The sequence below is a fragment of the Bradysia coprophila genome, unplaced genomic scaffold (genome assembly GCF_014529535.1).
Source record: "Bradysia coprophila strain Holo2 unplaced genomic scaffold, BU_Bcop_v1 contig_94, whole genome shotgun sequence".
Classification (NCBI taxonomy): domain Eukaryota; kingdom Metazoa; phylum Arthropoda; class Insecta; order Diptera; family Sciaridae; genus Bradysia; species Bradysia coprophila.
Window position 1 is genome coordinate 4,792,966 of NW_023504022.1, and position 13,156 is coordinate 4,806,121.

A 13,156-nucleotide genomic window follows, 5' to 3' on the forward strand; every position below is an offset into this window, starting at 1 on the left:
ATGTGGTATACCAATTGACTATTGTAGTAAATGTTCATAAAGAATATTCAGTAATTTTAAAGAATTTTGAGAAAGAATTCTTAAAAATCAGGCCTCGTAACGTTACAATCTTATACAAAAAGTCCTAAGTTCCAACGTTATTGTTCGAATCGTTCTTTACAATTTAGTAACGTTACAACGTCATGACGAATTTTTGCCACAAGTAAGTTGTTTTGTTCTTCGTGGTAGCACATGTTTCAGTTTACCATCACTGTAACTTTACAACTCGTTCAGTATGCTGAACTTTTACATACAGTTACCAGTACAATAACGTTACCGATGTCGTACAACCTCGGTGCCGTTATGAGACATAACTTTCAATGTTTGGTTCTGATGGTAACGTTACATTTTATGGGTTTTCGTCAGTGAACGAAAAAATACGGATAACGGTATGCCGGAATCCTCAAAGTATATAAACACTGAAGGTGCCGCAGATCCGCAAAAACACGTGGATCCCTAATTTCGGATGAATATAATTTTCATAACGTTGGACACAAGTAAAATCGAGTAAAATTCACTTTGTTAGGTTGCATCTCAAAACGCAACACAGAATATGTTATACTGAACAACGCAGTTTTGACAACATTATTACGCCAAAAATCTTATATTCTCCAGAAAGTCGGAATACTGAGGGTCTGGGGTACCTTCAGTGTTTTTATACTTTGGGAATCCTGTTAAAATTTCCTAATTTTAATAATTTTGTAAGAATTTTCCAGAAGACATGGTACATTACGACCTTGTTTGGAGATTTTTATTTTGCCTCTTGTGACAGGGCGCTGCAAGTAAAAGAATTTTTGGAAATTTTCAGAATTAAATTTTTCAAATTCTCAAAATTCTCCTAAATTTAGGAATTTTTTAAAAATTTTAAAGTGTTTTCGGTAATTACATTCCTTAAGAGCGCTCACCACTTGGCAATTTTCTAGCCTACATTTGTGCGCAAAAATATTCGTTTTTTGATTATTTCTCTGAACCAAAATCTTTTTTTGCAAAAGTTAAACCATTAAAGCATGCAAAAATGTGTTACTTTTAAGGGAAAAATTGGTTTGTGGTCGATAACATAACCCACTTGGAGAAACCTTTGCAAAACATATAAATTTACACATTTGCAAAGGTTTCTCCAAGTGAAAAAAGTTATCATCCACAAATCAATTTTTCCCTTAAAAGTAACACATTTTTACATGTTTTAATGGTTTAACTTTTGCAAAAAAAGATTTTGGTTCAGAAAAATCATCAAAAAACGAATATTTTTGCGCACAAATGTAGGCTAGAAAATTGCCAAGGGGTGAGCGCTCTTAAAGATATTATGTTTTAAGGGTTCAAGCCACGCATATCTTCTGTCTCGTTTTTCCGTTCAGCTGTAAAATTTGAAAATGTATGTGGCGTGACTGGCACCATTACAACAGAACATCGTTAGGCTATGCAACAAACCGAATCGCGGGTAGGATAGAAGCTGGCTCGAATGTACACTAAATTTACAATCCTTGTTACCATTATCGTAGCGTTCGAATACTGAATAGATCAGTGTCAAATAGCGGTTTCTTTTCTCAAAAAGTGTCAAATGAGTTGTCAATTTCACAAAGCTAACCTCAAAAGATGTTTCGTTCACAGAGCCGCCCCTTGAAATGTATGAAAATTTGTGCGGCGTCTCACCATCCAATACTTTTTTTGTTCGATTTGTGGTTAGCTTTGTGAAAATGACAACTTATTTGACAGCTCAAACGACATTGACAATGATCTATTGTCAGAGCAAAACATTCTTTGTCTGAAGGTAGTGTAATAGTTCGGCCTAGTGTTCAAACCGTATCCCCTTTTTTTGTCGAAACTCTTGACATGCATGCACAAATTTGCTCTAATTATGATAATTTTCTCTCGCTTAAATATTTACACAAATTACGCTTTCCTCTCCTTTTGTTAATTAAAAATGTTCTTTGAAATAATTTTCTTATTTTTTGTTTTTGTTTTTTTTTTAATTTAATTTTTTTGTTTTCTTTTATAATTAAGTGTAAAGATATTCATTTATAGTAGTCGATTACGTATATATGTTTTATGCAAATTATTTTCTTCTCTCCATTTCTTGTTCATTTCCTTTATTAAAGTGTAAACGGTCTGGCTGTATTCTTAGACGTAATGGTAAGATTTATTTATTAAAATTACCATTCTATGCATCCTATGACAACTGACTGATACACATTTTTATTTCATTTATTTTTTGTTTGTTTCTTTTTGCTTTTTAAAGATTATCTTAAAATTGTTCTAAGTAGTAATATATCACCCTCGAATCATTTCTTAATTTTTTCCATCTTCATTTTTCTGTTCTTTTGTTTGTTTTTTTTTATATATAAATTAGTTCAAATTACATATATACCCTGTTACATAGAAATATAGTGTTGATTCCATGGTAAAATTTTATTTATCGTAAAACTATGGTCATTTTGTACAATCGAGATGAAAGTAACTGAACTTTTTAATGTTTTTTTTTTGTTTAAAATTCCATTTATTACTATGGTTAACAAAAAAGAGATTTTAGCTAAAAAAAAAAAACAGAAATTTATTTTAATTTTAAAACAATTTTCTGACTCATTTAATTAAGCACTGGATTCGTACAGTAAATTACGCTAGTGAACAAACCGCTTCTTATAGTTTCTCTGTTTCAAAATTATAAAATCAAATTGAACTGAAGACGCAAATTTCTCTTGAGGAGATCGCGACAACACATATTTTATGGTCAGTCAACGAAACCGACTAGTGACTGGAGACACATCATTAGCAATCCATTCATTTTCTCAATTTTACTTTTGGTGAACTTCTCGACTTCTCCTTCTTCCTTCAAATGAAACGATAATGTCAATAGCACTGAGAGATTGAATCTGTCTTTGGAAGCGAAATAAGTTTTGAGTCCTCACACCGCACAATAAATGGATAAAAATGAACGACACTCGAATGCGCTATGGAAACTTTTGCAAATGATTTTTCTTCGCTTTAACGAATTTTCTGAAACGATTTCAGTCTTTGGTTGATCGATTGGCAATTTGTGACCTTTGACATTTGCGGCAAAATGAGTAACCTGTTTATCCGCGTATGTGAGACTCACACACCATTTTCGGGTTCCCATGTATCGGAAAAAAATAGCAATTCACTCGGTCTAGAGTTGACAATTTTTATATGGAAGACGAGGCGTAAACTAACGTTTACTCAATACCAATACACTACTCGACCAGTGGAAGGAGTCCGCCATGGGGAAACCTGTCTAATATTTGCGTGAATTATCTCATTTAACCTATACCGACTTACTAAAGCCAAACACACTCTCTAATCTCTCACATGTTACAGTCAACAAATTAAGGGGCGAACGTACGAGATTACAAATGCAGAGATTCTTGAGGACTACCATCGTTCCCGCTCAGTTTTAGATTCCACAACCACCCATACAGTTCCGACCACTCACTCAGACATTCAGAAATTGCGCTAACGAAATTCCAATGCAAAGACCTTCCAGACCAATGTGAAGATCAAAATCAAAAAAATTTAGAAAATCCATCGCCATTCATTCGACTTACAATCAATAAAATAGGACGCTCATCACAACGAATCGTTTTTATGATCACAATTGAGTCTCTTTCGTCTCATTCGCAACTAAATGTGTCACCCAAAGTGACTAAAATCCCCCGTAACCAATGTCCGGCTTGATTCGATCAAACATTGAATGATGATTCGATAGATATCCAGCTGCCGGATGTGTGGTCGGATGGGCCGGTTGTCCATAGGTGGAATTGGTGTAGCCGTACGGATAGTTTGGACTTGGCATGTGAATCGTCGGCGGCGGTGCTATTGGACTGTAACCAGTATAACTAGCATGCTGACTGTAAGGATGATAGAGTGGATTCACGGCCATTGGGATATGTGGTTCCATGTACATCGGAGCACCAGTTCCGCCGAGATGGTGCGTTGAAGCGGCCATCAAATTTGAATGATACGTGTTCATCGCTGACGAAGGATAGGATGAGGTTAGACTGCTAACCGAAAATGAACTAGAGAGACTGCCATAAGCGTTAGTTGCATTCGATGGACTTGATGAATTTGGCGGCGAATAGTTAGAATTTGAGAATTGCGGAATTTGTGATGGATTCACAGACGTTGGTCCAGGCATCGAATTTAAATTGGATGGGTAGCCGGAATAAATGCAACTATTTTGGTATTGTTCGCTTAGTGACGACACGTCGGCCGTACGAGAATCTGATATTGGAACTGATGCACCGGTTAAATTGCTGACATTCAAACTGTGACCAGCAAGACTATTATTCGAGGATGGCGATTCAGAGTCGTTTAGACTCGGTATTTGATCTACCAACGATTCAAGACCCGACAGACTTTTCGCAGACACATCAGGCAATTTATAAACATCACCCGTCGTCGAATGCTGTTGTTGCTGTTGCTGCGTTTGCTGTTGTTGTTGCTGCTGCTGTTGCTGATGCCGTGGACTGTGTTGATCAACATTGGTTGGAATTGTCTGACGTAGCATCGGATTGCTAAGTCCGTTTTGTTGTTGTTGCCGTTGCTGCGCTTGCAGGGCGTAGCTTTCGTTGGTGGTGTTAACGTTTGGATCGTTTGAACGAGGATCGATGAAATTGTTGCTCGGCGTTGTACGATAGGGCGAGTAACTTGTCGAATTGTTGTTGCTGTGTAATTGAGATAATGGTGGACCGGTGTGTTCGCTTATCGTTGACGGTGCAGGACTGGCAAAACCACATTCGTTTGTGTTATTGTCGTCGGTTGGCATACAGTTGTTCGGTGGCTCAAAATCTGGTGGTCCTAAACTAGGCGACGTTGGCACAGGACTTTCTCCCAAATGTTCCGATGAAATTGCCGCTGATATTTCCGATGATAGGTCCGAGTGCGAAAAAGGTTGCGAGTGTAAGTTCTGTGGCGATTGCTGATGATTGTAGGAGTTCGGTCGGTTTGGATTCAGTGCCATCGAGTTCATGGAACCATAGGCGCTGGGATTCATACTATTCATCCCACAGAACGTATTGTTCGGATTCGGTGATTGCATGGGCGACGGATACATGCGATTTTGACCGTTAACACTTGAACACATTCCTATGCTAGTATTGCACATCGCATCAATACTATTGCTAATAGCTTCCATTCCGTTTGACATACCGTTAATTGCGTCGGTCTTTACTTTCTTAGGCCGGCCACGTTTCTTCTTTGGCATACCATCGCTATCTAGTGTAACTACAGATGGAGTTCGTCGCGGCGTCACTTTCGGTTCTTCGCCGTCCAAACCGCGAACTTTCTTCGGTCGTCCGCGTTTCTTTTTACCAGGAACATCCAACATCTTATGATTATTACTAAGATCCGTTATGTCCGTAGCCGATTGTATGGATGGGATGCTAATATTATCAGCCTTTGGCTCAATCTCGTAACAGGCCTTAAACTTAGGATCGGAGAACACACATTCTGATTCGTCCAGATGGGGTATCAGCCCATTCAGATAGTCACGAAACTTCTTCAGCGCCGTGTAAAAAGGAACTTTGTCAGCAGCTCGTGGTAGTTGAGCACAACGTGCACTTGATGAAGGCATCACCCACATATACTGTCAACAAATTGATTGAATTCAATTGCCCGTTTCGGGATAACTTTTTCAAATTTGTTAGACTTACCGTGTTGGTTCCCTCGATGCACTCCGGTTGTCGGCCGAAATTGAAGTCTTTCTTTCCCGAAAATACCTCGAAAATTAACTTCCCATTGAAAACAGCTATCTTCGGCCGAAAGCGTCTCAGTTTGTCTTGCAGTAAGCGACAACCTTCTTTGATTTCTTTTCGCGTTAAGTCTGCACTGCCCTTGGTTGCTCGTTCTACCATATTTGTGAAGCCGATTCCGAAATCCAGCAGTTTGTAATCCTCTTCGGCATTCATTTGTTCGTGTGTTAAGCCGGACAGATACAGACATTTCCAGAAATGGTTTCCGGGACCGGCATAGTGATGTCCTTTGTATGCGGCGAATAGTCCGGGATTGATACCAATCTGTATAATCAAGGCAAAGCATTGAGAATTTACTTTAGTTCCAGTGAGAAAAGAACTAATGTTCGAGTGATTGGACAGTGGACGCAGGGCATGGAGTGGGAAAGTAAGATAGCATATGACCAGGGACTCGAACATTGAAGAAGCAAGAAGTATAGTAGCACGACAACCATCTAGAAATATTTCGAATCCTCGAAAACCAGGCTGGCCTTTCTTGAAAATTTGGTGAGTGAAGCTTTTGGTCGGATCCGGGTCGGAACACGAAATTTATGTTAAAGACATCGAACGACTACTACAACCGATGAGCGACCACTATTACTACACATTCATAGTACTAAGTACATTGAAAAATTTAGAACTGTCGATGGTGTTGTTGCAGCTAAATCAAATGCTGGTTCTGAAGAATGAAGATATGCAGATGTTATGAGGGGTCATACTTTGGGGATAAGATTTAATTTTGGAACTTGCATTCTCATCTTCCTGTCATCAAGCTGACCGTTACTGTAGCTCCACACAACGATGCGAAAAGCAACTGAAGCGAAAATTTCTTTTTCTAGCTTTGGGGACGATTGATTTTAGGCAATTTAGTGAGTTGTAAAGACAGCTATTATCTCCACGAACGTACACCGTTTAACTCTCCGTTTACATCTCTCACATTGTTGCAAAGTAAACGAAAGTGACCGAAATCAATTTCGCGTTTAGGTGCTTTTTCGCAACGTTGTGTGTCATTCCACTTAGATGCGCAGATAGAATGATAGTGGCCTTCCAGTTAGGAAGCTAAAATTAAAATATTTTTTTTTCAGATTCGGTTGCTGCCCTTGTTTCGCACAAATAGTTGGTAACAGGTTCGGCAGGTTCGGACCTGTTCAAGTGAAAGAGTACTTATACCTACAGAGGACATTTCGAACAAAATTACGCAAAGTGTGGTCCCAACATGAAATACGAAATGTTTGGTAGCATGTGTTTGCCCACTAAATAGAGGTGGGCAAATTGAACTATCGAAAGCGTCAACGCGTACATGGATTGGTGTAAAATCGGACGAAATGTGCATCTTCTACAAACTCATGTTGGGGACACATTTTATCGTACGAAATACCAGCCTAGGTACAATTTGACTGGCTTCTGTGTTTCAAATTCAGGATTTCGGTCTTTGTTGAAAATTTCAGGCTACCCGAACCCAACCTGATCTGATAAATCTGAGGTTCATGTCGAACCCGAAATCTTAAATTCAGACTCAGGTACCAGTCAGATGCGACCAGTTCTGAATATTTAGGGAACAAGTTTGATTTTTCAATTTCGACCCTTTTGTGATCCGATAAGATTCAAGACAGGAGGAGTTTGCCGAGCGTTTTTAGGGGCTTATAGGATTACGATGCCGTGTGTAATTGATGGAATTCGAAGCAGACGGTAAGGGCAAAGTGTTTGCATTTGTTCATAGATGACGAATCCGCAATAAAAATTTTGTCTGTCCGTCTGTCCGTCTGTCCGTCACGTCGATATCTTGAGTAAATCAAATCCGATTTCAAAAATTTTTTTTCTCCCTGAAAGATAGTCAAAATAGTGAGGCTAAATTCGAAGATGGGCATATTCGGGTCGGCCCTTCGTGAGTTAGGGTCACCTAAGTGATTTAAGGTCTTTTGCTGATATTTATGGCAAAACAAACGATGGAAATGTAAATGAAATGGCAAATGATAGGTTTTGTCAATACCAATCCAGTTTTTTTAAAATCGGGTGAGTGGAGCGTGAGTTAGGGCCTTAGAAGTGAAAAGCTGCTAGGGCCCTATGTGTATTTTACATAGAACTCGAGTAAATTTCATCCGTTTTTCGTAATTTTTGTTTCATTTGGAAGGTAATCAAAGGCCGAATAGAATGTTGTTGAAAAAAAAATTAAATTTGGGTCCTCGGACTAAGGCCGCTACTAGGGCCCTATGTGTATTTATACTCAATTTGAAAGGAACGTCGTACGGGGCTTCGTAATTGCGCTATGCGCAATTTGTAAGATGTACATATTACAAAATAATTTTACTTTAACTACATTAACCGGCGCAATAGGCTTACGGTCAAAGTAGGGTGACAGACGCACTAGGGTCACGTACGCAATAGATATACGGGTTTGTACGGGGCTCAGTCGCAGCAAACGCTCCGACTGTTCTGATGGCTCGTTTATTTTTGATTTAACGTTTCCACGGAATTGACGTGAGCTTGCGATGATCCTACTGATCATTCCATGCGAATAACAACAAGTAAATTCAACGGCTATTTTAGGAAAACCCTCGTTTCTGTCGTGTCAATAAAAGGTGTCGACACCCTAACTTGGTAAATGTACCTGAAATGGTACCTCACGAAAGGAATTTCATTTTTCAAAGCGATGCAATTTCTTTTATGACTTCGAAATCGGGAATCGCTGGCATCGCCCTCAATAATAACGTTTACGCACACACTGAAAACAATCGGATTTCCAAACGAAGAGATTACACATAGACCGAACATGGTATGAGTTGTGGACTGATATGCTATCATAATCGGGTGAAAGTGACGGCTACAATCGCGAACAGTGCTGTTTGCAGTAGTCTCGTATTGGTTAGAATAAATGTAAAGAAAACGGAAATTACACTCACTATGATTATGTCCAAATTGTTGGCTAGATGATCTGGCAGTGTTCGTTTCGAAACTTCCTCCTCTGACAAGCCGTTGAACCGGTCGTGCTTTTTCCGTTCTTTGGCTGGTATTTGCTTGACCACACCGTTAAGAATTTGTCTGGAAGAAATGCGGCCGATAAAATAAATTGAAAGTTTCGGCACGACGGTGCATTCATTTACCCAGTATCGTCACGCTGCTTCTTTTTGCGTCCGCGTTTCTTTGGTGTCGATCCGTCAATGGGTGGACTACTTAGCACTGGACTGTGTACCGTCGACATGGCATGCATGTTTCCATGCATCGACGCTAATTTCGGTACGTTATTGACAATATTGCCACCAGCACCACCGCCAGCCAAGGAACTTTGCGAGTATGGCACACGCATATGTGGTTGCATACTCGACGGCATCAAATGTGGTGACATCGAGCCTTGCATATCGTCGTCAACGAAATTGTATGGATCGTCGGGTGGCGATATTTCGCATTTTGGCATCAACACTTGATTGCCCATCATGTGGCTGCCATTTTGCGTGAGATGACTACCGTCGCCAGTGGCGCTCGTTTCATATCCATCGTCAGACATTTCGTGTTTCATATTTGACGGAATATTCGACATGCGGTACGGTTTGAACGTGGTGTTTGGCTTGTTCACATAGGCATTGTTGTAATTGTTCGGTGGCGGAAGATATTGGGGCGTGTACCTACAGAAGGAATAGAACAGAAATTTTAGAATGCATCTGCCAAGAGTGGACTAGACACCATCAGGTGCAGATACTTACAGTTTGTACGGCTGATGATGTTGCGAGTCTAAATGCTGCAAATGACTTTGATGATCATGTAACCCGAGACTATGATGATGCTGTTGAAGTTGGTGATGCATATGCTGTTGCTGTTGTTGCTGCTGCTGCTGCTGCTGATGGTGTTGTTGTTGATGATGTTGATGTTCTTGTAGATGAAGAGGCGGATGATATTGTGGTTGGCTTTGCAGTTGATGCCTCGGATCATTCTGGTGCTCGTGAGGTAGGCTCCCATTTAAATTGTCTCGCTGTACTTCTGGTTGCGGATGGTGATTGTGGTGATGCTGTATGAGATGATGATGTGCATGGTCATTGTGCCTGTCGATTTCTCTGTCAACATGCTGATTATACGGTTCGCCTACATTTTTATCTTCGTTGTTCTTATCGAATTTTATGTCATGTTCAATGTGATTTGTGTGAGTCGGTGACGCTTCCTTATTTATCGGATTATAAGCTTTCAGTTCGTGTTGTTTGTTGTCATCGTCTTGATTGTTCGATTGAAAATCCATTGGCGATGGTTGAGTGGATTTTAATTGAGATTCTTCGATAAATTTCACTTGACTCTTATCAGTCTCATTCTCTGTTTCATTTGAATGATTGATGAAATTTCGCACGGAGTGCTGCTGATGGTCATTGCTTACTAGTTGATCGTCCGGATTTGGTTTCGGTGATAAATCGTTTGGTCGTTCGGTTGCATTTTGTGAGCTTGCTGGTGACGGAGCTGTCAACTTTGAATGGTCTGGACTGTATGATAGATCTGATTGCAGAGGCGCGGGCGAATACGGAACATTTGTCGCCGCCATCGGGGACGTCATTGCATTGTTCGATAATTCCATGAGCACTTAATCCGAAAATGGAAAAATCGAAAAGATAAACTCGCTGAACGAGTGTGCAGTGCAATGGCAACAATATTTATCAATATGGTTGTGTTGTTTGCTGTCGGATTTGGATGGTTACCTTATCATACAGCGCACATAATATCCGTCAAAACAATGACACTAATAATAAAGTTCGTGTCGATTTTATTAGTCTACCGTAAATCAGAGCTTCGTGTCCTTGTCATTTTGGTGTACAAAACGAAAAAAATGAGAAATTATTTATGGAATTTAACGACGATTTTTTCACTGTTTCGTCGATTTTGCAGCTTTTTGTTTCGATGCATTCTGTTTTCGGTTTGATTAACCAGTTGGTGTGAAGAACTAAGTTTTATTTTTCTCCTCTTCTTCTTCTTCTTCTCCGAATTCGATGTAGCCAACTTACGATAAAAATGTAATTTTGCTTCCGCTACCTCTCAGCACACAATTTCGTTCCTACGCTATTTATATTCCTTGTGTGTAAAATCCACCATTAAAGGAGCGCCATTGTATATAATATACACAATCACAACATTATCTCTATACGTTCAAACCCAACTATAAAATTATAAATTTTGTTCTCGTCTCGATGATCAGCACACAGTTACACAATTACATTTTTTGACTAGAAATATATTCACTTGAAACATTGGTTGGTTGTTGCTATTATGCGAAAATAAAATTATATCTCTCGTATGTGTTCGGATTCACTAACAGATTCATTGTGTGCATCGGTCAAACGGCGAGAATATATACATTTTTTGACCAAAAAAATATATTTCACTTCACTACAATATATTATACACCACGATAGCTTAGCACTGCTTAATGGATATGTTTATGATCGCCAGCTAGACTTATGTATGCGACGACCAAATATCAGATACGTTGTATGGGAGTCTCTCGTGTTGTAGTACACTGTTCCTTACAAATGGCCAAATTTTGAGAAAATAAAAATTTTTGTTTGACAGATTTCACGGATTTCGTTTTTTTTTTTTTCATCCGTCAAATTTCTCGTTATTTTCCGTCTATGTATTCCGTCTCAGCATTATATTCGGCACATATTCCAATATAATGTACGTAATGGATGGTGTTTTGTCGTGCGGAAAAAATTAAACGAAAACGAAAAAAAAAATGAGATCCTACATCCGACCAATGTTCATTGCTGCACAACGCACAAATCCGCACACATTTTCCATTTTGGAATTGAATCACAAAATTTTCTTATTCCAACCACCCCCGGGAACTTCCAGCGTGTTATTGTTTTGATAGCAAATTTAAGTGATTCAAAAGCGACAATTTTTTTTTGATGTATTCGTCTTTTTTATGGTTATTTGGTAATAAATTTTTAGACAAAAAAAATATTTACTAACAAGTGCACACAGTATAGTTGCTATTGAGACACTCACCAATAAACATACCATTTCGAGAGATGTAGAAACATATCGGATTATTTGTAATTGTGGTAGTTTATACATATTGTTGCGAGCAATAGAAACAGGAAAAGTGAGATTTCTTTGCGGATGGACTGGGCCTATTAATTCGTACCGCAAATACATGTTTAGTTGATGAAAGACAAAGGAGCGACATCTATTAATATTATCAAAGTTACCAACGCAGATCAACTCAAAGGTTATTCAAAACGTCAAAAATCATCCACAGGGTCATGTGGACATCCTGAAAATATGTACAGTGAAAATGAGAAGGTACTTTGTTCACGTTTGATTAACATTTGAATGGTTTTCGTGTAAAACAGTGAGCTTTAACACTTACGCGATACAAGAAATAATTATAATTTCACATATTGTACGTTTCTGTTTCAAGGCCATAGAAATTGTCAAATTACTGTCAAAGTTTATCCATAGAGACAGAACATCGTCGATATTTATATGAAAATTCCAGTGAAAATTCGGTTTTACAGTTACTTGGAACAAACCTATTAAATTGTACGTTTTTGTTGTCTCAGATTTGAGGTTCTATGTTTTACGGTGTACGACTTGATGATCAATTTAAACTTATTCTCTGGATCAAGTCTTAGGACATAATGATCAGCATAATAATTGAATCTATTACTTCTTTTGATCGAAATATTTCCAGCAGATGGATGCAAAATCGTATTACTTCGTTGGATGTTACATTAATTTTCCCGTACAAGAAAACACACGCCAGAGCTCATTGCTTGATTTTATCTTTGTTGTCGACAACAGATGACTCAGTCCATTTATGAATCAATTCCAATACAGTCTGTACAATTGCTCACACACAATCATAGAAATCGACTTACCTTCCATTCAACATTCATCGTCGTCGTTTGGTTATAAAATATCCCCGTTGTCTCTATAGTCAAAGAACAACACATAACTATACACACCAACCTACTACACTCATACATAGACAGCAGGTGAGGTCGTGTTATTTCACTTCTTTCGCTCAGCCATATGCCAAATGGTAACGTTAATGCGCAAAATCGAAAACAGAATTCATATGTTCGACAAAATCACGGTTTCTCTCAGAATTGCAAATGAATGGATAGATTGATGATGAAAGGCTAACGATTCCAGTTGGCAAGTAAATCAAAATGAATTGATTTTTACCGAATAAAAATATTTATTCATTTCAGTGGTACGGATTACCAATGAATTTGGAATTTCTGTCTGACCAAAGATGAAAACAGCTTATCGGTAATCGGTATATAATTTGTTGGTTTACATGGTTTACATTTAAATATCGGTGTATTTTGCAGCGATACCCATACTAATTGTTTAATGTGCTTTAACTGTTAGTGTGATTAGGGGATTAAGCAATA

General features: G+C 38.6%; 1 protein-coding gene across 1 annotated transcript; it reads right to left on the reverse strand.

Moving 5' to 3' along the window:
• Positions 1-1,954: 1,954 nt before the first annotated feature.
• Positions 1,955-11,751, reverse strand: LOC119085054. The gene is made up of 5 exons (XM_037195272.1): positions 9,479-11,751; positions 8,882-9,400; positions 8,681-8,819; positions 5,703-6,065; positions 1,955-5,635 (listed from the first exon to the last, which is right to left on the reverse strand). The coding sequence occupies exons 1-5, from the start codon at positions 10,330-10,332 to the stop codon at positions 3,695-3,697; spliced, it is 3,816 nt and encodes a 1,271-aa protein (XP_037051167.1). The 5' UTR covers positions 10,333-11,751; the 3' UTR covers positions 1,955-3,694.
• Between the last annotated feature and the right edge of the window lie 1,405 nt (positions 11,752-13,156).